The sequence below is a fragment of the Nicotiana tabacum genome, chromosome 1 (assembly GCF_000715075.1).
Source record: "Nicotiana tabacum cultivar K326 chromosome 1, ASM71507v2, whole genome shotgun sequence".
In the NCBI taxonomy this organism is placed as follows: domain Eukaryota; kingdom Viridiplantae; phylum Streptophyta; class Magnoliopsida; order Solanales; family Solanaceae; genus Nicotiana; species Nicotiana tabacum.
In genome coordinates, this window is record NC_134080.1 from 95720051 (window position 1) to 95747213 (window position 27163).

At 39.8% G+C, this 27163-nt stretch overlaps 2 protein-coding genes across 20 annotated transcripts; one reads left to right on the top strand and one right to left on the bottom strand.

The window, feature by feature from the left end:
* Positions 1 to 5072: 5072 nt before the first annotated feature.
* On the bottom strand, positions 5073 to 9601 carry LOC107796731 (uncharacterized). 19 transcript variants are annotated; one of them, XR_012708872.1, is made up of 5 exons: positions 9468 to 9601; positions 7831 to 8063; positions 5808 to 5865; positions 5523 to 5591; positions 5073 to 5422 (listed from the first exon to the last, which is right to left on the bottom strand). XR_012708872.1 is itself a non-coding variant. In XM_075252294.1 (4 exons), the coding sequence occupies exons 1-3, from the start codon at positions 9527 to 9529 to the stop codon at positions 5822 to 5824; spliced, it is 339 nt and encodes a 112-aa protein (XP_075108395.1). In that variant the 5' UTR covers positions 9530 to 9601; the 3' UTR covers positions 5073 to 5422; positions 5808 to 5821. The 19 variants fall into 19 exon arrangements, 2 of the variants coding, with proteins under 2 accessions (XP_075108395.1, XP_016475018.2); XR_001650480.2 differs by adding an exon at positions 7657 to 7732 and having other exon boundaries at positions 7831 to 9568; XR_001650486.2 differs by lacking the exon at positions 5808 to 5865 and having other exon boundaries at positions 9412 to 9568.
* A 993-nt stretch (positions 9602 to 10594) lies between these two features.
* On the top strand, positions 10595 to 12839 carry LOC107796730 (putative calcium-binding protein CML18). The gene is made up of 2 exons (XM_016619531.2): positions 10595 to 11606; positions 12575 to 12839. Exon 1 carries the CDS (start codon positions 11106 to 11108, stop codon positions 11595 to 11597), a length of 492 nt encoding a protein of 163 aa, XP_016475017.1. The 5' UTR covers positions 10595 to 11105; the 3' UTR covers positions 11598 to 11606; positions 12575 to 12839.
* Positions 12840 to 27163: the final 14324 nt, after the last annotated feature.

Sequence of the window (27163 nt, forward strand, 5' to 3'; positions counted from 1 at the left end):
TTGTTCACCAGCCCATACTGATTTATATTACTCCGGGGTGTAACTTTTACTTTTGGTAATCGCGTTAGAGTCACAAACTTATATCTCGAAATGAGGATGTGACTTTATGGCCTATACTCTTTTGTTGCCTCAAGGCCTGTCACCTCTCGTCTTTCCCTTTACTTGACTATAGACTCTGTAATACTATAATCTTTTTGATCTACCGTTGTCATCTATGTATCACATCTTACTCATAATGCTTCAGTAACTCTCTTCTTATTTCCCGCTAACATTTATGTCTATCACTTTATTTTGAAAACTCGAACAAGACATTTTTTTGCTTTTAGCTCCCCTTGCTCCATCCATTGGCTCTTCGAGTTGCCTAACATTCTCTCTCTACTAGGGACGGGATCCATACTAAAATAATATTTATCCTTTCCAGGCTTCCAGTGCCTATCTTTGTAGTACTCATATCTGGTTGTACTATTTTAGAGTGCACCATCTAGGTGTCTCACAAGGAGATCTATATCCTTCAGAAATGTCAACCAATGCAAACCATCCATCCATTATTTTGGGTCATTCTAACCCCAGTCGGATCTTGATATCCGTACTTCTCTTATACTACTTCTGTTAGCCCCCATAGGGCATAATTGAGATGGGTGTGGCCAATTGTACATACCTCAGTTATTGTTGAAGGTGACTCAACAATAATCTTCATTAACTGGGCGCCTCGTACCCTTCTTCATCTTGCTTCTTTTACTTGTTGAAACTTGTATCTATCTTCTAAATATCTCATTGATTTTCGCCATATCTGTGGATTGACATCCTTGCCTTAAGGTTCCTTATTAAGAAGTTATACGTCTTAGTACACACATGATCAACTGAAGACCTTATATTTACTCATCATAAGCATCATGAAAAATCACGTTCCCCTGTCTCAACTCTTCCATGACTGCATTCAATCCCCTACCAACCATCTTTCTAGATGTAGGTATCATCTTATTATGAATAGAATAGAATTTAAGAGTCTGAATTCTTACAAGTGAGCTCTACCACACGATCTAGAGTAAGAAGAAAGAGTTTCAGTCCTAAATACCCTGTAGCCTACTACTTATAAGTGTGGTGCACAACACACCCATAAACAAGATTCTACTAGACATGGCTTGTAGACTCCCTAGGACAGAACTGCTCTGATACCACTTTTGTTACGACCCAAACCGATGGGCCAAGACAGGAACCCAGTGCCCTTACTCAACCGAGTACCAACGTAACGTATCTTTCTCATTACATCAATATGGGTAAATGGGCCAAAAGGTCCGTATGAGGTAACAAGAATAAAATATGAGAGAACACTTGACATAACACAACCTAACCTGATATACTAACTTATACATATGACGTACGGGCCTATAAGGCCAAAATAGTCACTCGTACACTGAACATAGGCCGACAAAGCCATACAATCTTTCATATACATGACATATGTCTACAAGCCTCTAAGAGTACATAAATGTCATGAGGCCGGGACAGGGCCCCGACGTACCCATCAATACATGTCTAAATCATACTAACCAAATAAGCAACTCCGGAGCAAATGGAGCGCAACAACATCTTCCGCTGAGCTGATAGCCTACTTGGAGGATTCTCAACCTATCTATTGGGACCTGTGGGCATGAAACATAGTGTCCCCAAGTAAAAGGGACGTTAGTACAAATAATATACCGAGTATGTAAGGAATGAAAATCAGTAAATAATAGACATGAGAGAAATATGGAGTAAAAAACTTGACATGTAAGTTTGGATAGCTCTGTAAATCATGTGATACTTATAGTATCATGCATATGCATATGAGTGTATACCATGCATAGGTATATGCGTTCATAACATCATCAAGCTTCTGAGGGCATCCCATCATATCATCTCGGTCACTGTGGGCAAATCATCAACGTATACCAGCTGATCAAGTGGTGGTGCGTATATAACGCCATAACCTTTTCCCATATCCCATATACATATAATTTTCCCATATCCCATATACATATATATACATATATACGCGTATATAACGTCATCTGGTCATGGGTCAATGTACATGTATAAATGAATGCAATGCATGAGAAGTATGTCAATAAAATCTCTCGGAACGTCATAAGACCATTATGCCTTTGATTAATATCATGAAATAAACTTTATCAATTTACGTATTTTCTGAGACCCATGAACAGATGATAGAATAATATGACACATGTGGAATCATGAACATAAGCATCTCTAGTATTTCTATTAATAGAGTCATTTACGAAAGTTGTGCATTTGCTCGTTTCGTTTGTATAATATGGATCATGCCATAAGGAAAGAAGGGATAGCCATAACATACCTGAGTCAATTCTCTTGACAATCCCTCTAACATACGTCAATTGCAATAAATCACATAATGGCGGATTGAAGTAGGGAAAAATCCGTATGATATTCTTGAGAAAGATTGTACCTTGCTCTCTTAGAATTACAAATCTCGTTGCTATTACACCGTATAACTTCGTGTGAAATTTTATTGAAGCTTCATCCGTCACTTGGAACACCTAGCATTATACCTTAATAAGGTAAGAAATATCTTAAAATTGTTGGCTTTTGTTGAAGATTTCATATAAACTCATTGTTTGAGATTTCATCCATTAGCTATCTTAGTAGAGATGTAACCATTTCCATTTGTGAATTAGAGAAGCTTTTAAGTTTTAGTGGTGTGGACTCCACTTTGATAAGATGACTAAGTTTCAAAACCATTTAGATGTGCCACCTTACCTTATGAGTAAAGAGTCACTCATTTGATTGAATCTTGCTGTCACTTTTGTCCACCAAACTTTATCCACAATTTTCCAATTACATGCTAATCTCCCATTAACAACTAATAATTAATTAATTATCCACATAATTAAGAATTATCTCAAACTACTTAAAATATTATTCATTTTTAACACATCTTATACATCTTACTATCATGATCATGTGGTACCTTGTATATGGCACTAGTCTATAAATATCGGGTATTGTAGCTTGGACTATATTATATTCCATAATGTCAAACTTCAATGGAACTCATTTTCTTCGATTCGCTTACCCACTCACTTTCACGAATTTACTTATCACTTGTTTGAATCTTAAAATAATCTTATTCCCGAACTTATGTCGATTAACTTACGATGAAACTATAACGTACGAAAATATAGGATGTAACATCTCATTTCCGAGCTTTTATCAATTTACTTATGGTGTACTTTCACGTACGAAAACATGGGGAGTAACATCATTTCCCCTTTTAGGAACATTCGTCCTCGAATGTTACTGATGCACTTATCATTTTCATAACTTATGTCTTCCGAATACTTTAGTACTCTTCTTGCCATCTAGGTAACTGTTCTGTGAATAAATCCAAAGGCTAGGGTATTCCCCCCTTTAGGCCTCTTTCTCACACCACGACTTGTGGTCGGAATTCTTCCAATCTCGTAACTGTTGCTACCTTTTGTCATGCAGCCTGTACGACTTTTTCCTTGTATGTGTGCCTATGCGACTCTTCTCTCCTTTTTTCTCCAGCTTTTAGCCAATCTCTAGGCTTCACTTTGTGAACATATATAGAATTATGACAAGCTGTCCCTCTGGGTATTTATAGGTATACTTGAAGTTCTTCGCTTCGTACTTTATTGAACTTATAAATATTGATATATCTTATTTCATAGCGTTGGTTATATATCCTTATGGCTTTATTACATCTAGGTAGGTTAGTATACTATCACTCTTCCTTCGATTTATCGTTACTGAGGTCTATTACCAATCTCCAGGTTACTCTCGTTGTTTAACCTATATGTATAAATCTAAGTCCTTTAATGCTTCTTCATTACCGTTCTTCTTAAAAATGATGGCCTAATCTCATCTCATACTTTATAACTTTTATCTATCCATTGTTGATTTACCTCATTATTAATCTATAATCTACCACTGATAACTTGACCTCTTATGTAACACTGCGCCAAACTGTTTACCCTTAAAACTGAGAACAATTAAATTTGTACGCGGTTTAATTTAACACAAATAATCAAAGAATTGTAAATAAGTGAATTGAGATGAAATAAAACGATCAAACCAATGTGGCGAAGTAGTTAATCATTGCGTTATTCTTGAATGCTAATGGTCGGGTTTAATCGAGCCCTCGAGATAGAGCTAGGATCCAACTAAACAGTAAACAATTGAAGAATGCTTAAACAATTGATGAAAGCTAAACTAAATTTTATTTTCCTTGATATGTGTGCCAGAAACAGTCTCAAAAAACAAACGGATGCTAATCTTTTCCTTCCTTCTTTCCCACAAAAATATGATCTGCGGCCAATACTGAGCGTGATCCACGTTGCAATATTCAGCCAGCGATAGATATTTCGGCTCCCCGTTTGTCTTCTTTAGTCATCTTTCTCTTACCCTCGATTCTTCATCTCACTCGTGCTTGATTCTCTCCGGGCTCGGCCATGCTCGAGACCGTTGTATCATTTGTCCGATCCTGGTTCCAATCTGTAGGCACCTTCGATTTCACCTGAGCCCATGACGAGTAATGCCGTACCTCCCTTTTAGGGCTGCTTATCGGGCGGATTGGGCAGTTATTTACTTTTAATGGTTTGGCTTATCGGTTATCGACTTTTAAATGTATTAATCCGCTAGCCGCCCGATAAGGTATCGGGCGGATTGGTATCGATTTAACTCTTATCGGGTGGTTTATCGGCCTAGCAAAATTATCATTCATTCTAGGAATCTAGCAGTACTACCAGAAGAAGGAAAATAAGCAAAAAATTAGGACTTTGCCAATGAGTTATCCCCATTCATTTCTCGATTTAAGTAAGAATAATAATGAGCAACATCAAGGTTTGACTCTTGAGTTTATAGTTTCAGTATCAAATTATCATGTCCTAACAACTAAATCATTCCTCCACTCCTTCACCACTACTTCCACCAAACCTGTTATATCAGAGGATCTACTGACACGTGCAATGATGCTTCTCGATGCATGTTTCATTTTCAATCACATTGAGATAAAGCATATCAGACGCATTAGATAAAAAACAAGCAACAAAAGGGCATGTATTAATATGTTGGTTTTGTCAACAATACTTTGAGATAGCCTGGATTGACTTGGCTACAAACTGGATGTTTTTCAATGTTTTGATAGTAATCAGCAAGGAAGTTCGCAATCATGTGACCTTGCTTTCTGAATTCTTCAAAAAAGGATGAAACAACATAGTGTAAGCAACTAGATCAAAAACAAAAAAGTACAATAAAAGGAAAAAGAACACATTGAATCAATTCCACTTTCTTCTTATCACCATGCTTCTGTACTCATATGTACTGCAGCAATCAATATCATAGTCTCACTTCACAGTCTCAGCAATTAAAGTCACGGTCTCACCTGCAACCAGTATACATAAACAAGAAGTAGGTATATGAGTTTTTCAGACCCTACATACACATTTAAAGATAACCAACAAAAGTACAAGAGAAATAGGTACCAGAAGTAATCTTAATCCTTCAAAATATCAGAAGTTGATGACAACACTTAACTATATGAGTTTCAGACCCTACATCCACATTTAAAGAGCAAGGGTATAGTGAAACTCATATTTTAAGCATATTAAGTAGTCAGGGAAAAAAATTCATTGTGAAAAACTCAAATAAACTTATAGTTTCAGAAGAATCCAATATGATCATTTGTAATGTAGTTTCACAGTAAGCTAAAGAAATGTGACATGTCACATGTTTGAGGGTACCACATTAGCCTAAATTCGAATTATTACCAGATATATTAACACTACACGTCAATTACGAAAGGGTCTTTTCCATTGCTGGCTAAATCTGAAGAAAAAAATTAAAATAATGAGTCGTGCGATAAATATAAGCATATCAACAACACTTATATACAACAAATATAGTAACAATATTATAACCTTGTTCAAGCTACTCGATTTTATCAAGATCTTCCTCAACACTAATAGGTTGTTTTAATTTTTTATTTCGAAGCCAATCTTGAAGACATACTAGAGCTTGCACCAATTTAGGAGTTAATGAACTCCTAAATGAATCAAGAAGACGTCCTCATGTACTAAACGCACATATGGATGCCACACTTGAAACCGGAACAACTAATACATCACGAGCCATCTCCGCAAGAATAGAAAATCTAGTTGAGTTCAGTTTCCACCAAAGAAGAACATTAAATTCTTTAGTGTCATCCTCAGTTTCTTCACCTAAATATTTATCTAACTCTGTTCTAGTATCAATACCTCCACTCCCACTTTTATATTTTTTATATCTTGCATGAGTGATTCTAAAAGTCCTATATTTTGGGTGTTTGCTTGACTGGCAGAAAGCCCGGAAGTCGAAGTGTCCAATGAAGAACAATCTAAAGATGAAGCAAGTACAACACCTTTTGAGCTGGACTTTACATACTCACTAAATAATGAAGTCATGTACTTCGTCACTTCTGCTTGTATAGTTGCCCCCTGATTTACACCAAACATCTTTACAAGTGCATAGCCAACCGATTCGATCTTGTAACGTGGATACAAAATACATGAGATAAAAATTATCTTGTTCATTTTCCCTGGATCGCCCCAATACTTATCAAACTTTTCTTTCATATTCTTTGCCATTTCACTTAAAACTGTATCTTTATTTGCTATCAATTGCTTCAAATAAATAGAAACAACACAAATTTTAAGAAAATGAATATTCTATGTAACATAACATGATCCAGATATCTTCAAAGTAAGAAGATAGAAGATTTCAAGAAACTTTGTAATTCTTTTTACATTCTCCCAAACACTACTCAAAAGTTCACATGTAGGAATTCCAACATCAATATAAGAATGCTCAAGATAATGTCTCAAGCCAATTTCACTAGAAGCATAATGTGAAAATGCACTTTCAAATTCAACAGCCCTGCGCAACATCAAGTAGGTGGAATTCCATCTAGTTGGAACATCTAAGCATAAAGTTTTTTTAGAATTGAGTTTTCAGCATCAAAACATTCTTGAAACCTCTTCAACCTCGCAGGAGACTGCCTAACATATCTCACTGCATGCCTAACACGTTCAATATACACTAAAGATTCTTTTAAACCATCCTGGACCACAAGATTCATGATGTGAGACATATATCTCACGTGAAGGTGAGTACCATTCATCAAATTAGTTCCCATTTTTGTTAATTACTTAGATAATTCTTTTACTGTCACATCATTTGAGCTTGCATTATTAACTGTGACAGTGAAAATCTTATTTATCCCCCAGTCACGTAAGCACCTACCAATACCATTTGTCATATCTTCGCATTTATGAGTAACAATAGGACAAAAATTAATTATTCTCTTATGCATATTCCATTAACTATCAATCCAATAGGTAGTGATACACATGTAATTGATTCTTTGTATAGAAGTCCAGGTATCAGTGGTAATACATACTCTTTGTTTTGTTTCTAGAAAAAAACCTCTTCAATTTTTGCTTTTCTTCATTAAAAAATATCAAAACAATTCCTAGTTACAATACTACAGGAAGGGATCCAAAATTAAGGTTGCGCCACTTTCATAAAGTCTATAAAACCTTCTTTCTCAACAAAGCTAAAAGGAAGCTCATTAACTATTACCATACGACATAATGCCTTCCTACATTCTTCTTGATCAAATTTCCAAGTAACAACAGCTACGTCACCTTGACTACCCCTGGAGCAGATTGAAAGTCTAAATTTGATTGTTTTTTTTATCAACAATAGCAGGGCGTTTAGGACACATAAGCATAAGAGAAAGAAGTGTCGACGTACCATCTTTGGTCTTAAATACATACTCAATAAAGCAATAGTCACATTTTGCTTTTGTACTCCCTTCAGAAGTAATAGTTTCTGTAAAATGATCCCACACAACAGACCTTTTTCTCCTTTTGTTGGTTATATTTGACTTCATTGTTTGAGCTTGACTTATTGCATTTGAATTAGAAGCCCCACTTTCACCCATCATCAACTTATCACTTTGTATATTTTCATCCATGTATGAGTCACTGTAACAAAAAAATAAAAGGAATGAGAATAAAGACATCAAGTTGTAATAGACTATTTTTGAGCTTGCATTAAACAAAACTAGAGCTTGTTCTAGCAATGAACTAAACGATGAAAACACAGTTATTAAGGATCAACATTTAGTCTTGATTAATTAATTTAAGTGTCACTGGCTTCTGAGAAGGGATAGAAATAAGCAGAGATCATCGTGCCATATCCATGGGCTAAACAATACTAGCGCTTCGTTTGTAACTCACTAGCTCTGAGTTTCTTGAATTGAAATTGAGACAGAAAGGGCACAGTACAAAACATAAGAACAGAGAAATGAAGACGAAGAAGAAAACCCTAAAATTATCAAAATCAACAACAACTTCTTAAACTACTTAAGTTGCCTCAGATTGCACCTCTACTGTCATGTTTGATTGATAAATAACACAAAGTATTGGATCTTGGCAATCACCTCCTAAACAGCTGCAAATTTAAGAAAGTGACAAAAATTGGGATCCCAATCATATGCCCTAAAAATAGCCAAAAAGTACTCATAATATAACAACTATGTCTCCATCCCAAACAAGCTAGGGTAGCTATATAAATCATAACTAACCATGTTCCCCATTCAAAACTATATCAAGCAAACATTTTATAAAATAAAAATAAAAATGAAAAATACTACTTCTCGATATCTCCTATACTAGCATAAGAATCTCTAACAAGGTGTAGTTGAAATTTGTGAGAAATACTCCTTTGTAAAGTCCCAACAAAAACCAAAAAACATATTCATGATGTTAGAAAATGACATTTTTTATGATAATCTAGCTGAATCTCGTCAATCCCTACTAAACCACTAGATAAATTTTCTTACTACAAATTGTTCTAAAAACCAAAGAAGCTGCTCCTGTGAATTCATTTCAGAAGCAGAAAATTGAAACTTGGAAAATGTCACAATTTACTACTATTTTATTCCTACTGTAAACATATCCGTTTAACAAAATCGGCAAATTCAACAACAAATAGTGAGAAAAAATTGTAAATTGAAAAAAAAAATGACTAGCAAACTTCTGATAATTGAGGGAAAAGTTTGCTAGCCATAGAGCAGAGATGATAATGTTGTCCAAGGATGTGATGATGGACATCTTGTCAAGGCTATGCGCAAAGACATTGTGTAGGTTAAGGTGCATTTGCAAACAATGGAGAAGCTTAATCTCTGACCCATTTTTTAAATCCCTTCACAAGGCACGCTTATCTCTTAAATCCAGTTTGGTTTTTCTCCAAGAAAAATATTGTGGTACCTCTACTACTAGAGTAAGTATGTCATCAGTTAATTTTGATGGGAATCATAAGTAAGAGTACTTAGATAAGAAGATAAGAAGCCGCGAAAAGGAGAGACGAGACGGCAAGAGGGAGACCGGTGGCTGGTGGAAGTCGACGACGAGGAGGACTGGTGGGTGGTGGCTGCTGGTTTAGGCATTAGGGTTTCTATGATTTTGTCTTTTGATTATTTAGGAATGCGTTAGTTTTAGTCTTAGAGAATAGACTATAGAGACAGACGGGTCAACCGGTCAAGGGTTTTTTTTTTTTAATTATTCAAGGGTTTTTGTTTTTTTATATTTAATATATATAAATAAAAATAAATTATATATATATATATATATATATATATATATATATATATATATATATTCTTAACGGGTTAACGGATTATCCGTTAAGAAAATTGAATAATTCGCCCCCAAACCGATAAGCCGTTAATAAAAAAATTTCAATTCGTTCTCCGTCCGTTAAGCCGTTAAACTGATACTAGTAAGCCATTAAGCTTCGATTCGGTTTCGGATCGATTTTGAACACCCCTACTCCCTTTATAACAGAAAATTGGGGGTAACTCTATCCCCGATTTTACCCATATACAATAAGTAATACTAAGAAAGAGAATATGGCAAATTTTAAAAGCAGTTGACAAAGTCGCAAGGGTCATTATCTCCTAATAACGACGTGCTATTAATTTCACCACGAAACTCCCGCGTTTTGTGGCGCAACTTTTTGCCATTTTGCCCCCTTTTCCTCCTCTTCTCAATTTAATATTTTTGTGTTCATCATGATAATCCTACTTGTCCATAAATAAATTAAAATAAAAGAGGAATATTGACTTTTTGTACAGAAAAAAAAAGGATACAGACTGAAAAAAATCGAGTATGTTAATCTCAAATGTGGAAGCGATTGGCCTTTTGAAAAATATTACTACTAGTATCAACTTAATACATCCATATTATTAGAAAACCTCAAGAATATCACCACTAACCTTATCACCATAACAAGGTCTCATTGACAACATTTTGTTGTAATTATCTATAACGTATTGAATAACGGAATCAATCATCTGTTTTGATTCAAAAATTTAGAATATAATAAGTAAACTTGAGGGTTTTTTTTCCATCTACATGGTTGGCCCTTAAATATCACAATCAATGACATATAGCCTTTAATTTTATGTAGAAATTATACGGTAGTTGAAAGACTACACAAGAAAATATAATACGTCTATAATTTTTGACTCGCTCAAAAAAGGAAAAAAATGTCCTGAGCATTCTTCTTTTTGTTATACAAATCATCATGTTAAAATTATTTTTGTAAATATTCATTTCACCAGTAGACTGTATAATTAACTTTCTTAACAATATAAGAAGTGTCTTCAGGGGGATAACCAATTCAACTTGGGACTCGCATTTCTTCTTTCAATGGGTTACGTATAGCTTGTCCTTGTAATTCGGATGATCTATCGAATTTGGTGATCCATTACCAAGTCCAACAAGAAAAAGTTATACGAAAGATCAGCTAAAGAGTAGTCAAAAAGTCAGTAGCCAACACAATAGAAGAGGACGACACGAATAGCAAAAAACCAATTTTTTTGAATCTGCTGCCGAAAAGTTCCCAAATCCCTTTTTTGAAGGAAAAAACCATTGATATTGATTTTCAAGTATAACTCAATTCTCCAGATCAAGAATCGTACAGGGCCTATTACTGTTTGATTTATTGTCTCAGAGAGAAATATGAGCAATAAAAATCCTGTGAAGTTAGATGATGAGCAGTTGGCTGAACTGCGAGAAATCTTCCGGTCGTTCGACAGAAATGATGATGGGAGTCTGACCCAACTCGAGCTTGGCGCGCTATTGAGGTCACTTGGTTTAAAACCAAGTGCTGATCAGCTTGACACATTGATCCAAAAGGCCGATAAAAATGACAATGGCCTTGTTGAATTCTCAGAGTTTGTTTCACTTGTTGCACCGGAGCTTCTTCCTGCAAAGTCCCCTTACACGGAGGAGCAGTTGAAACAGCTTTTTAAGATGTTTGATAGGGATGCAAATGGGTATATAACAGCTGCTGAGTTGGCTCATTCCATGGCTAAGCTTGGACATTCTTTGACCGTGGAAGAGCTTACTGGTATGATCAGAGAAGCTGATACGGATGGAGATGGCAGGATCAGTTTTCAGGAATTCACTCAGGCGATTACTTCGGCTGCTTTTGATAACTCATGGACTTGATATCCTTAGGTATATCTTGTCAGATTCCTAGTTTAAATATTATGTTTTGTTCTTTTCCTTGTATGTTCTTTTAGTTAGTTTACTTCCGGACTTTCTCTGCAGATGTTAAGGTTCTTTGTATATATCATTTCAAAGGGTGTTTACTGTGTAATTAATGGAATGTATACTGAAATATCCTCCTCTGTCCGAGTTCTTCTCCCTTTCGTTTTACCTATAGTATTAAGTTTTGCTGGATTTTTGGATTTAAGTATATTTGATTGAGTAATTGACATAAGTGTTACTGGATGAATTTGGGCTTTGAATGAAGTGAATAAGTTAGATCTCAGATATCGTTTCTTTTTCCTTTTATGTCAACAGCAATGTGAAAATCTTTTTGAAAAAGCTTCCTTTGCTTAGCATGAATTTGTGAGAATAACGTGCCAGCAAAAGCATCAACACTATGTCTATGCGTCATTTTAGTAATTTGGCACAGTAATAGTTGAACTTGTAATTAACTGCTGAGTTCTCAACAGACATTAGGCAGCCAATTGTTATGGTTTTCAGTGGCAGTTTACTTAACCAAGAAATTAGGTTGCTCTTGCTTTTTCTCTAAGCTCCCTTGGTTCAGCCCATATATAGAGTATTCATAAATTTCATCCTAACTAGAATGGGATTGAGACGTCGTTTTGATCAAATGGACATTTTCCCAAAGCATAAAGGAATATGTGTAGAAAGATGGTGAGCATGGGAATAAGCCTTCTTTGTGCTTAACCTAGTGATTTAGGTGGAATGAACTTTTTCTGGCAGCAGAAAGGAATATGTAGTGCAATGGTCTGGACGGTGGGTATATAAGGCTCCTTTATACATAACCTAATCACGAGCTAGGAAATTTATAATCTCCTTGTTAATACTAATGTGCAATAAATTTTGTGGAAATAGACCAACTTATGTTCTATATATATTCTGATCAATGAACTTCAATTATCTAATTGTGGCAGGCCCTTATTCTGTGGCAAAGTAGAAATGGGTGTGGTGTGTTGACCATGATGAAGAAGAGAATTTCAGATGCAGTGTTGCTTCTGTTGTGCTTCCATCTTAATGCACTGCTTCTATCCGATAGAATATTTCTTTGCATTTTTCTCTATTGCTTTCTTAGACTGAATAATGTTTGAGTGATAATTTTCCTCTTCTTCCCTTAAGAGTAGATTACTGGATTTGAAGATATGTCATCTACTTCAGTAAAAAGACTCGGAACTTTTCGTATCACATTTCTTTGAATGAGGTTGGATGTTAGTCGTGAACTGCAATGGGTAAAAGTAGAACTATTATGGATTCGGAACTTGTTAATGTCTCATTAGGAACGAACGTGGAACCTAATACGTGGATGCTTATGGTTTTTTAATTTTTCCAGTTCTGCTGCAATACTGTGTTAGCATTTTATTGTGACCATGATGCATTACGATCAGGAATCATTATTAAGACTAGAATCATCAATGAGAATTACTCATTGGCTTTTAAAAATGGTAAAACAAACTCATTCTGTCTGTGTAATGTATATTGTTTGATCAGTGAATTAATTCCTCTAGCAATTAGCAACATGTTGCATGTTCTGCTCCATTCATATCTAACCTCCTCTTAAGAAAAAGAATGTAGGCGGTAGAGGCAATTCGCTGCATGCACTAAGGACAGTACGACGATGATTTTATCGAGGTCTTCTATCGTAAACTATTATATGTATCGTCTCATGAATTTGAGATTTGGTAGTACATATGCCATGCCGAGATGCAATTCTTTAGTTGAATAGAATCATACCTATTTAAAATGAATACATCACTTAACAAGTTCAAATTTAGACAGACAGGCTTGGTAGGTTTCAAAATGTATTCCTACACCCACTGCTTCCCTTAAATCGACGAATAAGTCAAGTATAGTTCACTCACCCAACTTCATGACAAACTACACCCCACTTGACATTCGATTCTCCCGTATTCTTTGCTGACTTCTTTTATATAGAGAGCTTCCCATTTGAGATCTTACTTTTATTACTGTTTACCTTGAAAATGGTAATTATAATTAGATTTGATTTTGTGGTTCTAAAAATATGTGATCTATTTTTGTGTTAGTTGTTAGGCAATAGATGCTAGATAAGATATTAGAAAATGAGATAACAACCTGTAGATAGTGTAAAACCAAACCAAATGGCTGGAGATCAGGGCCTCGAGCTTGCGTACACGGGGCCTCGAAGTCGAATCGGGCGCCCGGTCGAGGGCAATCGAAGGAGGATTAATAGTTATGGTAGCTTTGACGGAAGCCTTTTATGACCAATAATAAGCAATAAATGAAGAACAATAAATAGAACACAATGAATATAAGCAATAAATGCAAGTAATGAGATCAAGAGAATATGTTAGAGAGTAGAGAGAATATTCTTGTATATTCAATATCAAGCATCAGATCCTTTACAAAATGACAAGGGTCTCCTTTATATATGAGGGAGAATCCCAACATAGTACAAATGCATGTGTAATTATTACATAAAATAGATGGTACAACCATTCAGTCAGCCTGGTGTAGACTGTCACTGTTTGCGCAGGTGTTTGTCAGAAAATACAGCTCCTAGGGAACTTCCCACTTATCTGCGACAAACACATGTCCATTCTGCCCCGATGTCGGGCGCGATGGCTCCCCGAAGGCATCGAACTCTGGGCTATCCTCCGGGACCTTCGAGGTGAGATTGTGCAATGCCTTGTCGACCGTAAATGGGTCTTCCTGATTTTAGCTGTATACAGATAGTCCCCGCGTTTCTTAGAGTAAAACGAAGAGAATCGTCCTCGAAATATTGCTCATCGAGCGCCTCTATCGAAACAAATAGTTTTGCGCTGCCAAGCGAATGATGTAATAGACAGGGCCTCTAAAGGTCGCGTCCACACAATCCTCAAAATCTTCGAATTAATCATAGTGGTTGGCTGTCTTTTGGTCTGCTCCAATCGCACACGTCAGGCTTCTATAAATACTCATTTCTTCGCCCCTTCCTCTCTACCGCATCATCAGGCTCCTAATAAAGTTTTCTTTTCTCTTACCCATCTCCCGTGTCCTTTCCCGAAACGTGATTTTTCGTTTCTTCTTTGCAATCTTCTGGTAAAAATGGCGAACACTTCCACCTCTATCCCTCATGAAGATGCGCCTTCCTCTTCTACGCTCCCCTCTTAGGGTAAAGCAAGAGCATTTCCTAGTCCTGGAGAATGCATTCCAGAGGCCTTTGAGACGACCTCTGATTTTAAGGTCGAGAGACCTTCTTCGAAACCAGGGCGATGCGAACCCGCATCTCGATATGTTAGTTTAATAACGGACATCGAAAGGGTAAAAATCAACTGTCGCTGGGGAAATGCGGTGTTAGTGGAGGTTCCTTCTCGGGGGGAGGACATAACGACGTATAAGGCCGACTTCCTCAGTATGTATACTTATCCATTTACCTTCGGCCCGGCGGTGCCCTCCATGCCTTCGATAGACCCCGTGATCCTCGACTTTTGCGAACGATATCAAGTGACCCTCGACCAAATTCATCCGTCATTCTGGCGTATCGTTTACATGACAAGATATTATGTGAATATGATTGAGGGGATGCCCTTCACCCTTGACCATTTGATCAGAACGTACAGTCCCCGGCTCTTATGCGGGGGCTTGATTAAGCTCCATTGCTAGGCCTCGAGGGCCCTCTTTGCACTAACGAGGTTAGGAAGGGGGTGGATGAGCCGATTCGTCCGAGTAGGACTTCGGACTTGATTCTTGCAGAGAGGATGTCGTTCCCCAAAAGATGGAACATCAAACGTAAGTAGACATACTTAATTAAATGCCCATTTCTTTCATTTGGATACATTTCTTCGTGGACTGACTTCCTCCGCTGATACAGCTACCGCAACATACCCTGATGCGGTAAGGAATCTTTCAGGCTGAAACTGGACTCGATTTGCCCATATGTCGAGCGCGCGTGGTGCGATTATCCAAGGTTCAATGGGAATACAAGAATCACGATGGGACTTCATTGTCTGCTACAGTTTCAGTTTTACGAAGGTTGTTGCTAATTGCGCTCTCATTCCTCATGCTTGTTTTTGTATTTGGGCAGGTCTGGGGGAGGTCTTCTTGATGAGAGAAACTCTGCCCGGGGAATCGGGTACTCCAACACCCGATGAAGAGAGAGAAAGATGAGGGGGATCACCGGTTTGTCCTCCGAAATCCAAGAAAACTAGAATGGAAGATCCTAAGGATGGTTCAACGGTCTTAATTCCAGAAAGGTCGGGGAGTCCCCGAGCTGGAGGCGAAAGGAAAGACGATCCTTTGCTAGCACCCGAACGGGGGAGGATTTGACTACCTCTCATACTGTTGAGTTGGTGGCTTCCAAATCACTGCTCGGTTCCGTCGCTGCCCCACCTCAGGCTGAAGAGTCCTGCTGTGACGACTCGGCCAGTCGTCTTGAGAATTAGCACCCCGATCCCCTATTAACTACCTTCCCCGAGTTTATTTCTGCTATTTAGATTTTCCGGGATGTTCGGTTTTGTGTTTCGGAGAGTTTTGGGACACATAGTCCCTAAATGAGAGCTTAAGTGCTGGAAAGTTGACCATAGTCAGAATAGTGATGAATACGGACTCGGAATAGAAATTTGATGGTTCCGGTATCTCCGTTGGGTGATTTTGGACTTAAGGCGTGATCGGATTGTATTTTGGAGGTCCGTAGCTAATTTAGGCTTGAAATGCCGAAAGCCGAATTTTTTAAGTTTCCGGTCTGATAGTGAGATTTTGGTCTAAGGGTCGGAATGGAATTCCGAAAGTTGGATTAGCTCCGTAGTGTTGAATGTGACTTGCTTGCAAAATTTCAGGTCATTCGGACGAGATTTGATAGACTTTTTGATCGAAAGCACAATTTAAGAGTTCTTGGAGTTCTTAGGCTTGAATCCTATGTTAAATTGGTGATTTGATGTTGTTGTGAGCGTTCCGAAGTCTTGAACAAGTTTGAATGATGTCATGGGATGTGTTGGTATGATTGGTTTGAAGTCCTGGGGGCTCGGGTAAGTTCCGGGTAGGTTCCGGGATGTTTTAGGCCTAAAATCATAGCTGTTGCAGGTCCAGAGGAGTTGCAGACCTCTGAACCCACCAGTGCGGTCCGCACAGGATTTTGTGCTGCCGCGGTGGGGCTTTGTGGCCACACACAAATCCAGTGCGGTCCGCGGTGAGGAAAGTTTCACCGGTCTGACTTCAGAAGTTTATATATTTTGTTCTACAAGGAATTGTGAGATGATTCAAAAACGAAAGTTATAGCCCTTCGTGTCTAGTTTCCAGAAAGGTAAAGAATTCACAATTTGGACATCTGTAGAGAAAGTTATATCCAAAATACTAAAGCCTGTCACTGCAGTCAAATCCACCGCGGACAACAGTAGTTTTTGTGCGGTCAACGGTGGTTTTTGTGCGGTCAGCAGTGGTGGCAATCCGGGGGGTGCACTATAAATACGAGGTTTAAGGTTTTATTTCATATTTTGACTTAGAGAGCTCGGACTTTGGCAATTTTTCGAAGGTTTTCAAGAAATTTATCGGGGTAAGTGATTCTAACTCGGATTTGGCTAGAGTACATGAATCTATCATTGAATTCATCATTTAATTCGTGATTTGGGATGATTTGGGAAGAAAATTGTGAAATCTTTCGAAAATATAAAATGATGATTTGAAGGACCAAATGGTATCAGAATTGGATAATTTTGGCATGGTTAGACTCGTGAGAGTATGAGGATTCCGATATTATAAATTTTACCCGATTCCGAGATGTGGGTACGAGGGGCATTTTGGTAATTTTACCTAATTCCGCGTATTATCTTTGAATTTAATTGTAGAATTAGTTACTTGAAGTGTTATTTACATTATGCAATTGAATTGAATAGATTTGGGCCATTTGGAGTCGAGTACTCGTGGCAAGAGCGTGGTTTTGGATTGATTATTGAGCCGGTTCGAGGTAAGTGGCTTGTCTAACCTTGTGTAGGGGACCTTCCCCTTAGGATTGGTATATTTGGTAACTGAAATGCCTTGTACGTGAGGTGACGAGTGTGTACTTGTGCTAATTGTTGGAAATCCGGTTTTCTTTAAGTAATTACTAGTATGTTTCCTTTCCTAATTCTATTACTTGCACTATTAAGCCTGTTGTTAGCTTAGAAAAGTATGTCTAAGTGACTTAATTTCTTTATTTTCTCAACCTGCCTTACTTGACCTCTTGCAACATGCTAGGCTAGAATCACTTGTTGCCTTAATATGAAATTTTTGCCATTTCTGTATATTTTCCTGTTACTACTGTGTATTTATTTTGGGACTACGGATGTGGGATTCTGGTAGCTCCCCCTTGTCTGTTTATTTTGGGACTACGGATGTGGGATTTCGGTAGCTCCCCCTTGTCTGTTTATTTTAGCACTACAAATGTGGGATTCCGGTAGATCTCCCTGCACAGTTCTATGGAACTACGGGAATGCACCCGGTAGAATCCCCAAGTATTGGATATTTACATTTGGGACTACGGAACGGGATTCCGGTAGATCCCCGTGCACTATGAGTTGGACTACGGGACGGGATCCCGGGAGATCCATTGGATATGTACATATGGGACTACATGACAGTATCTTGGGAGATCCCCGATTGATATTATTGGTGCTGAGCTGTATTTCCTTTCCGTGTTTACCTTGCTTCTGTATAGTTGTTGCTGTCATGTACCTCCTGTGTTATTTTACTGTTGTACTTATTTATACTGTTCTGTTCTATATTGTCGATCTTTATATTTTATTTAACCTCAGTAGGGCCCTGACCTTCTTCGTCACTACCCAACCGAGGTTAGGCTTGGCACTTACTGAGTACCGATGTGGTGTACTCATGCCCCTTCTGTTCATGTTTATCATGTGCAGATCCAGGTACCGCTACTCAGGCCTACCATCCTTGAGGGAGGAGACTGCTCTAGAGACTTCGAGGTACATCTGTCGCATCCGCAGACCGAGAATTCCCTTTCTATTTTAGCCGTTAAACATTGCCCTTCTGTATTTTCTTTCTTGTTAGATATTCTGGAGTTAGACTGTTAGATATTCCAAAGGCTTGTGTTTCTGTGAGTTTTTGGGTTTTGGGATAGTGTACTTGGCTTTGAGAATGTTGTATTGTATATGTCGAGCGGTATTATAACTATTGTTCCCATTCAGTTATTTTGGTTTTTGATTATTTCTTTTGCAAGTTTCATTTATGTTCCGCATTTGTTATACCTAGTCATAGAGACTAGGTGCCGTCATGACAGTTCATGGAGGGCGAACTGGGGTCGTGACAAGTTGGTATCAGAGCTCTAGGTTCATAGGAGTCATGGATCACAAGACGGTTTATTAGAGTCTCGCTGATTGGTACGGAGACGTCTGTACTTATCTACGAGAGGCTATGTAATCATTAGAAAAATTTCCACTTCATTTGAATTCCTTGTCGTGAAAGATTTTTGATATTACAATTCTAAACTTCTATCTTCTATTCTCTCATCGATGGTGAGGACACGCGCTACCAGAGATGATCAGGCACCCGCGCCCCTGCGAGAGTCACCAGAAGTTGGGGCCGGGGTAGAGGCCGAGGATGCGCACGCGATGTAGCAAGAGCACCTGTGCAAGCTGCCACCGAGAAACCACCAGTAGTTACAGCCAGAGCCCAGGCACCGGATACGCCTACTGCTACTACTACTCCAGCACTTTAGGAGACCTTAACACAGTAAATGAGCATGTTTGGTACATTAATTCAGACGGGGTTGATTTAGGTTGTACCAACTACTTCACAGATCAGGGGAGGGACCCAGACTTCAACCATGCCCGCTCCAGAGCAGCGAGTTCCCATTGTTCAAGTTCCCGGTGTCATGGCGACATAGCCTGTGGTCCTAGTTCAGCGGGTGGTGAGGACCTTTCGCCGAGTAGAGGACAGGTGGGTCCAGGAGAGAGAGGATAGACGAGTTCAGGAGAGAGAGTATAGGGAAGTGAGGAGACCTTGTAGACTAGAGAGACCCACTAGTCCTTATTTTGGAGGAAGAGTATGGCATGGTAGAGGTTTTGTAGGTCAGCCAGCTCAGTTTGCATCTCAGATTTCACACAGCATTTCAGGTGTTCAGGGTTCTTGGAGTACCTGTACCGCACAGTTCCCACTGCCACATCCTCCCAGAGCTTGTTTTGAGTGTGGTGACACACATCATATGGTGAGGGATTGCCCAGACTTGGGAGGGGTGCACCTCCACAGACTTCTCAGCCACAGCGTGCCCCGCATAGTTCTCAGGCTATGGTTACAGCTCCAGTTGCTACCGCACCTGCTCAGCCAGCTAGAGGTGGAGGTCAGGGAGGTAGAGGTCACACTAAAGGGGGAGGCCATGCCAGATACTATGCCCTTCCTGCCCGTACTGAAGTTGTTGCCTCCGATTCTATCATCCCAGGTATTATACTGGTTTGTCACAAAGATGCATTGGTTCTATTCTATCCAGGCTCCACCTATTCTTATGTGTCTTCTTATTTTTCTCCACATTTGGGTATATCTCGGGATTCTTTGAGTTCCCATGTTTATGTTTCTACTCCTGTGGGAGATTCTCTTGTTGTGGACCGCGTTTATCGGTCGTGTTTGGTTGCTCTTAGTGGTTTTGAGACCAGAGCCAATTTATTATTGCTCAGCATGGTAGATTTTGACATTATCTTGGGCATGGACTGGTTGTCGCCCCATTATGCTATTCTTGATTATCACACCAAAACTGTGACGCTGGCTATGCCTGGTATACCACATGTTGAGTGGAGGGGTAATTTAGATCACACTCCCAATAGAGTTATTTATTTTCTTAAAGCTCAGCATATGGTTGAGAAAGGGTGTGACGCGTATTAAGCTTATATGAGAGATGTCAGTATTGATATCCCTTCAGTTGATTCAGTTCTAGTAGTACGGGATTTTCCCGATGTGTTTCCAGTTGATCTTCCGGGCATGCCGCCTGATAGATATTGATTTTGGCATTGATCTATTGTCGGGCACTCAGCCTATTTCTATTTCTCCATATTGTATGTCTCCTCTTGAGTTGAAGGAGTTGAAGGATCAGTTATACGAATTGGTTGATAAGGGTTTTATTCAGCCCAGTGTATCACCTTGGGGTGCTCCTGTCTTGTTTGTGAAGAAAAAGGATGGTTCTATGCGTATGTGTATTGATTACCATCAGTTGAAAATTCGGGAGCTAGATATCCCAAAGACTGCTTTCAGGACTCGATATGGTCATTACGAGTTCCTTGTTATGTCATTTGGGCTGACCAATGCCCCAGTAGCCTTTATGCATTTGATGCATAGTGTGTTCCGGTCGTATCTTGACTCCTTCGTCATTGTCTTTATTGATGATATTTTGGTGTATTCCTGGAGTCGGGAAGATCATGAGCAACACCTGAGGACTGTTCTTCAAACTCTGAGAGAAAAGAAGTTATATGCTAAGTTCTCGAAATGTGAGTTTTGGTTGGATTTAGTGGCATTCTTAGGCCATGTGGTATCGAGTGAGGGTATTCAGGTGGATCCGAAGAAGATAGAGGTTGTGCAAGGTTGGCCCAGACCATCCTCAGCTATCGAGATCCGCAATTTCCTTGGCTCGGCAGGCTACTACTGTCGTTTTGTGGAGGGGTTTTCATCGATTGCAGCCCCTATGACCAGGTTGACCAGAAGGGTGCTCCATTTCAGTAGACGGAGGAGTGTGAGGCGAGCTTTCAGAAGCTCAAGACAACTTTGACTACAGCCCCAATTTTGATACTGCCTACATGTTTGGGGTCTTATACGGTCTATTGTGATGCCTCGAGAGGTGTCCTCGGAGCGGTGTTGATGCAGGACGGTAGGGTGATTGTCTACACATCCAGACAGCTGAAGATACATGAGAGGAATAACCCTGTTCATGACCTTGAGTTAGCTGCCATTGTTCACGCCCTGAAGATTTGGCGCCATTATTTTTACGAGGTTCCCTGTGAGATTTATACTGACCATCGGAGCTTGCAACACTTGTTCAAGAAAAAAAATCTAAATTTGCACCAGAGGAGGTGGTTAGAGTTGTTGAAGGACTATTACATCACTACTTTGTATCACCCGGGCAAGGCCAATGTGGTGGCCTATGCTTTGAGTCACCAGGCGGAGAGTTTGGGGAGTTTGGATTATTTACCAACATCGAAGAGGCCTATGGTGATGGATATTCAGGCCTTAGCCAGCCAGTTTGTGAGATTGGAACTTTCGGAGCCTAGTCGAGTTCTAGTTTGCGTGGTTTCTCAGTCTTCCTTATTTGATCGTATCAGGGAGCGGCAGTATGATGACCTTCATTTGCTTGTCCTCAAGGACAAGGTTCAGCACGATGATGCCAGAGATGTGACTATTAGTGATGATAGGGTATTGAGAATGCAGGGTCGGATTTGTGTACCCAATTTTGATGGGATTCGGGAGTTGATTTGGAGGAGGCCCATAGCTCGTGGTATTCCATTCATCCGGGTGCCGCGAAGATGTATCAGGATTTGAGGCAGCACTACTGGTGGAGGCGAATGAAGAAGGATATAGTTAGATTTGCAGCTCGGTGTCTCAATTGTCAGTAGGTGAAGTATGAGCACCAGAGACTAGGTGTGTTGCTTCAGCAGATAGAGATTTCGGAGTGGAAATGGGAGCAGATCACTATGGACTTTGTAGTTGGGCTCCCACGGACTTTGAGAAAGTTCGATGCTATTTGGGTGATTGTGGATCGGCTGACCAAGTCCGCTCATTTCATTCCCGTGTGTACTACTTATTCCTCGTAGCAGTTGGCGAAGATCTATATCCGGGAGATTGTTCGACTGCATGGTCTTCCGGTTTCCATCATTTTAGATAGAGGTACTCAGTTCACATCACGGTTCTGGAGAGCCGTTCGGCATGAGTTGGGTACTCAGGGGGAGTTGAGTACAACATTTCACCATCAGACGGATAGATAGTCCGAGCGCACTATTCATATTCTTGAGGATATGCTCCGTGCATGTGTGATTGAGTTTGGAGGGTCTTGGGATCAGTTCTTGCCATTGGCGGAGTTTGCTTATAACAACAACTATCAGTCCAGCATTCAAATGGCACCGTATGAGGCTTTATATGGGAGACGGTGTAGATCCCCAGTGGGTTGGTTTGAGCCGGGTGAGGCTAGATTATTGGGCACAGACTTAGTTTAGGATGCTTTGGAGAAGGTTAAGGTGATTTAGGATAGACTCCGTACAGCTCAGTCCAGACAGAAGAGTTACGCGGACCGTAAGGTTCGTGATGTTTTCTATATGGTTGGAGAGTGGTTCTGCTTCGAGTTTCGCCTATGAAGGGAGTTATGATATTTGGGAAGAAAGGGAAGTTGAGTTCGAGGTTTATTGGCCCTTTTAAGATATTGAGGCGCGTTGGGGAGGTTACTTATGAGCTTGCCTTACCTCCCAGCTTGGCCGGAGTTCATCCGGTAGTCCATGTTTCGATGCTCCTGAGGTATCATGGTGATCCTCGCACGTGTTGGATTTCAGTTCAGTCCAGTTGGAAAAGGATCTATTTTATGTTGAGGAGCCAGTGACAATACTTGACAGGCATGTTAGAAATCAGAGGTCAAAGAACATTGCATCAGTAAAGGTTCAGTAGCGGGGCCAGCCGGTCAAGGAGGCGACCGGGGAGACCAAGCAGAATATGTGCAGTTGTTACCCTCATCTTTTCACTACTTCATGTATGTCTTTATGCTCATTCGAGGACGAACGAATGTTTAAGTGTAGGAGGATGTGATGACCCGGCCGATCGTCTTGAGAATAACGCCCCGATCCCCTATTAACTACCTTCCCCGAGTTTATTTCTACTATTTTGATTTGTCGAGATGTTCGATTTTAAGTTTTGGAGAGTTTTGGGACACTTAGTCCCTAAATGAGAGTTTAAGTGTTGGAAAGTTGACCGTAGTCAGAACAGTGTAAACACGGCCTCGAAATGGAAGTCTGATAGTTCCGTTAGCTCTGTTGGGTGATTTTGGGCTTAGGGGCATGATCAGATTGTGTTTTGGAGGTCCATAGCTAATTTAGGCTTGAAATGCCGAAAGTCGACTTTTTGATGTTTCCGATCCGATAGTGAGATTTTGATCTAACAGTCGAAATGGAATTCCGAAAGTTGGAGTAGCTCCGTAGTGTTGAATGTGACGTGCTTGCAAAATTTCAAGTCATTTGGACGAGATTTTATAGACTTTTTGATCGAAAGCATAATTTAAGAGTTCTTGGAGTTCTTAGGCTTGAATCCTATGTTAAATTGGTGATTTGATGTTGTTGTGAGCATTCCGAAGTTTTGAACAAGTTTGAATGATGTCATGGGATGTGTTGGTACATTTGGTTTGAAGTCCCGGGGGCTCGGGTGAGTTTCGGGATGTTTTAGGCCTAAAATCATAACTGTTGTAGGTCCAGAGGAGTTGCAGACCTTTGAACCCACCAGTGCGGTCTGCATAGGATTTTGTGCTGTCGCGGTGGGGGCTTTGCGGCCGCACAAAATCCAGTGCGGTCTGCGGTGAGGAAAGTTTCACTAGTCTAACTTCGGAAGCTTATATCGTTTGATCTACAAGGAATTTTGAGATGATTGAAAAACTAAAGTTGTAGTCCTTCGTGTCTAGTTTCCAGAAATGTAAAGAAATTACAATTTGGACATCCGTAGAGAAAGTTATGGCCAAATTACTAAAGCCTGTCACTGCAGTCAAATCCACCGCGGACAACAGTAGTTTTTGTGCGGTCAATGGTGGTTTGTGCGGTCAGCAGTGTTGGCAATCCAGGGGGTGCACTATAAATATGAGGTTTACGGTTTTATTTCATATTTTGACCTAGAGAGCTCGAATTTTGGCGATTTTTCAAAGGTTTTTCAAGAAAGTCATCGGGGTAAGTGATTCTAACTCGGATTTGGCTAGAGTACATGAATCTATCATTTAATTCATCATTTAATTCGTGATTTGGGATGAAATTTGGGAAGAAAATTATGAAATCTTTTAAAATGTAAAATGATGATTTGAAGGACCAAATAGTATCAGAATTGGATAATTTTGATATGGTTAGACTCGTGAGGGTATGAGGATTCCGAAAATGTAAATTTTACCCGATTTCGAGATGTGGGCCCGAGGGGTGTTTTGGTCATTTTCCTAATTCCGTGTATTAGCTTAGAATCTAATTGTAGAATCAATTACTTGAAGTGTTATTTACATTATGCAATTGAATTGAATAGATTTGGGCTATTTGGAGTCGATACTCGTGGCAAGAGCGTGGTTTCAGATTGATTATTGAGCCAGTTTGAGGTAAGTGGCTTGTCTAACCTTTTTGGGGGGACCTTCACCTTAGGATTGATATATTTGGTAATTGAAATGCCTTGTACGAGAGGTGACGATTGCGTACTTGTGCTAATTATTGGAAATCCGGTTTTCTTTAAGTAATTACTAGTATGTTTCCTTTCCTGTTTCTATTACTTGCACTATTTAGCATGTTGTTAGCTTAGGAAAACATGTCTAAGTGACTTAATTGCTTTATTTTCTCAACCTGCCTTACTTGACTTTTGTGCAGCATGCTAGGCTAGAATCACTTGTTGCCTTAATATGAAATTTTTGCCATTTCTGTATATTTTCCTGTTGCTGCTGTGTATTTATTTTGGGACTTAGGATGTGGGATTCCGGTAGCTCCCCCTTGTCTGTTTATTTTGGGACTACGGATGTGGAATTCTGGTCGCTCCCCCTTGTCTGTTTATTTTGGGACTACGGATGTGGGATTCCGGTAGATCCCCCTTGTCTGTTTATTTTGGGACTATGGATGTGGGATTCTGGTAGATCCCCCTGTACAATTGTATGGAACTACGGGAATGCACCCGGTAGATTCTCCCTGTACTAGGTATTTACATTTGAGACTAGAGAATGGGATACCGGTAGATCCCTGTGCACTATGATTTGGACTACGGGACGGGATCCTAGGAGATCCATTGGATATGTACATATGGGACTACATGACGGTATCCGAGGAGATCCCCAATTGTTATTATTGGAGCTGAGTTGTATTTCCTTTTCGTGTTTACCTTGCTTCTGTATAGTTGTTGATGTCATGTACCTCCTGTGTTATTTTACTACTGTACTTATTTATACTGTTATGTTATATACTGTCAATCTTTATATTTTATTTAACCTCAGTAGGTCCCTGACCTTCCTCGTCACTACCTAACCGAGGTTAGGCTTGAAACTTACTAAGTACCGTTTTGGTGTACTCATGCCCCTTCTGCGCTTGTTTTTCATGTGCAGATCCAGGTACCGCTACTCAGGCCTACCATCCTTGAGGGAGGAGACTGCTCTAGAGACTTTGAGGTACATCTACCGCGTCCGCAGACCGAGAAGTCCCTTTCTATTCTAGCTGTTAAACATTGCCCTTCTGTATTTTCTTTCTTGTTAGATATTCTGGAGATAGACTGTTAGATATTCCAAAGGCTTGTGTTTCCGTGAGTTTTCGGGTTTTGGGATAGTGTACTTGGCTTTGAGAATGTTGTGTTGTATATGCCGAGCGGCATTATAACTATTGTTCCCATTCAGTTATTTTGTTTTTTGATTATTTCTTCCGCAAGTTTTGTTTATGTTTCGCATTTGTTAGGCTTACCTAGTCGTAGAGACTAGGTGCCGTCACGACAGTTCATGGAGGGCGAACTGGGGTCGTGACACCTGTGAGGGTGTATCGGATGCTATTGCTGGCGGCCAAAATTTCCCTCGAGCCGAGGGGCGCTTGGCAAGCGATCTAGGGGAGCCTAATTTTAAAGCTCTTCAGAAGCAAGGGGCAGCCCCGATTGACCCAGTCGAGGTCGTTGAAGTGAGTGATTCCCCTTCTGAATCGGCCTTTGCTCTGAGGGAGATGCAAGATATCCCCAATATAGAGTCTCTCGGCATGAGGACGCCCGTGGGTGATAAATATATGTTCAAAAAGCCTTCTATTGTGCTTCAGGAAAAGCATGAGCCTTATATTTTACTTATTTTTACCGAGATCGACAGGCTATGCGAGCATGTAATCTATTTGTAAATTCTGCTTGGCGCTCCGACCTTTGCCCTTCTAACCTTTTTTCTTTCATGGTTCCAGGCCAAGGTGCTTTATGACCAAACGTTTACCAATTTTGAAGTCGAGCTGACTCGCCGCGAGGGCGAACATAAGAAGCTTACCTCGGAAGCCGATAAGCTCAGGGCTCTTTCTACCAAGAGGGAGGAAGAACTTCGTGGCCTTTGGGATTGCTTGGATGTGGTGTCCCGGGAAAAGGCTCGTCTTACTGAACAGGTTGCACACTCCTGTTTGTTTTTTGCCTGTATGTCTGACTGAATTCTGTACTTTAATATCTTTGGGCAAATTTTTGCAGTTTAAGGAGAAAGAGGTCCTTATGGTGAAGGAGCTCCGAGCTAGGGACTCTACAATTCTCGAGATTATGCGGCATCTGAGTGAGGTAATCTCTGAGAGAGATGTCCTCTGGGGAGAGGTAGTTTCAATCGGGCGTTGCCTCGAAGATGCGAGGGCCGAGAGTAGTAATCATAAGGATCTCCA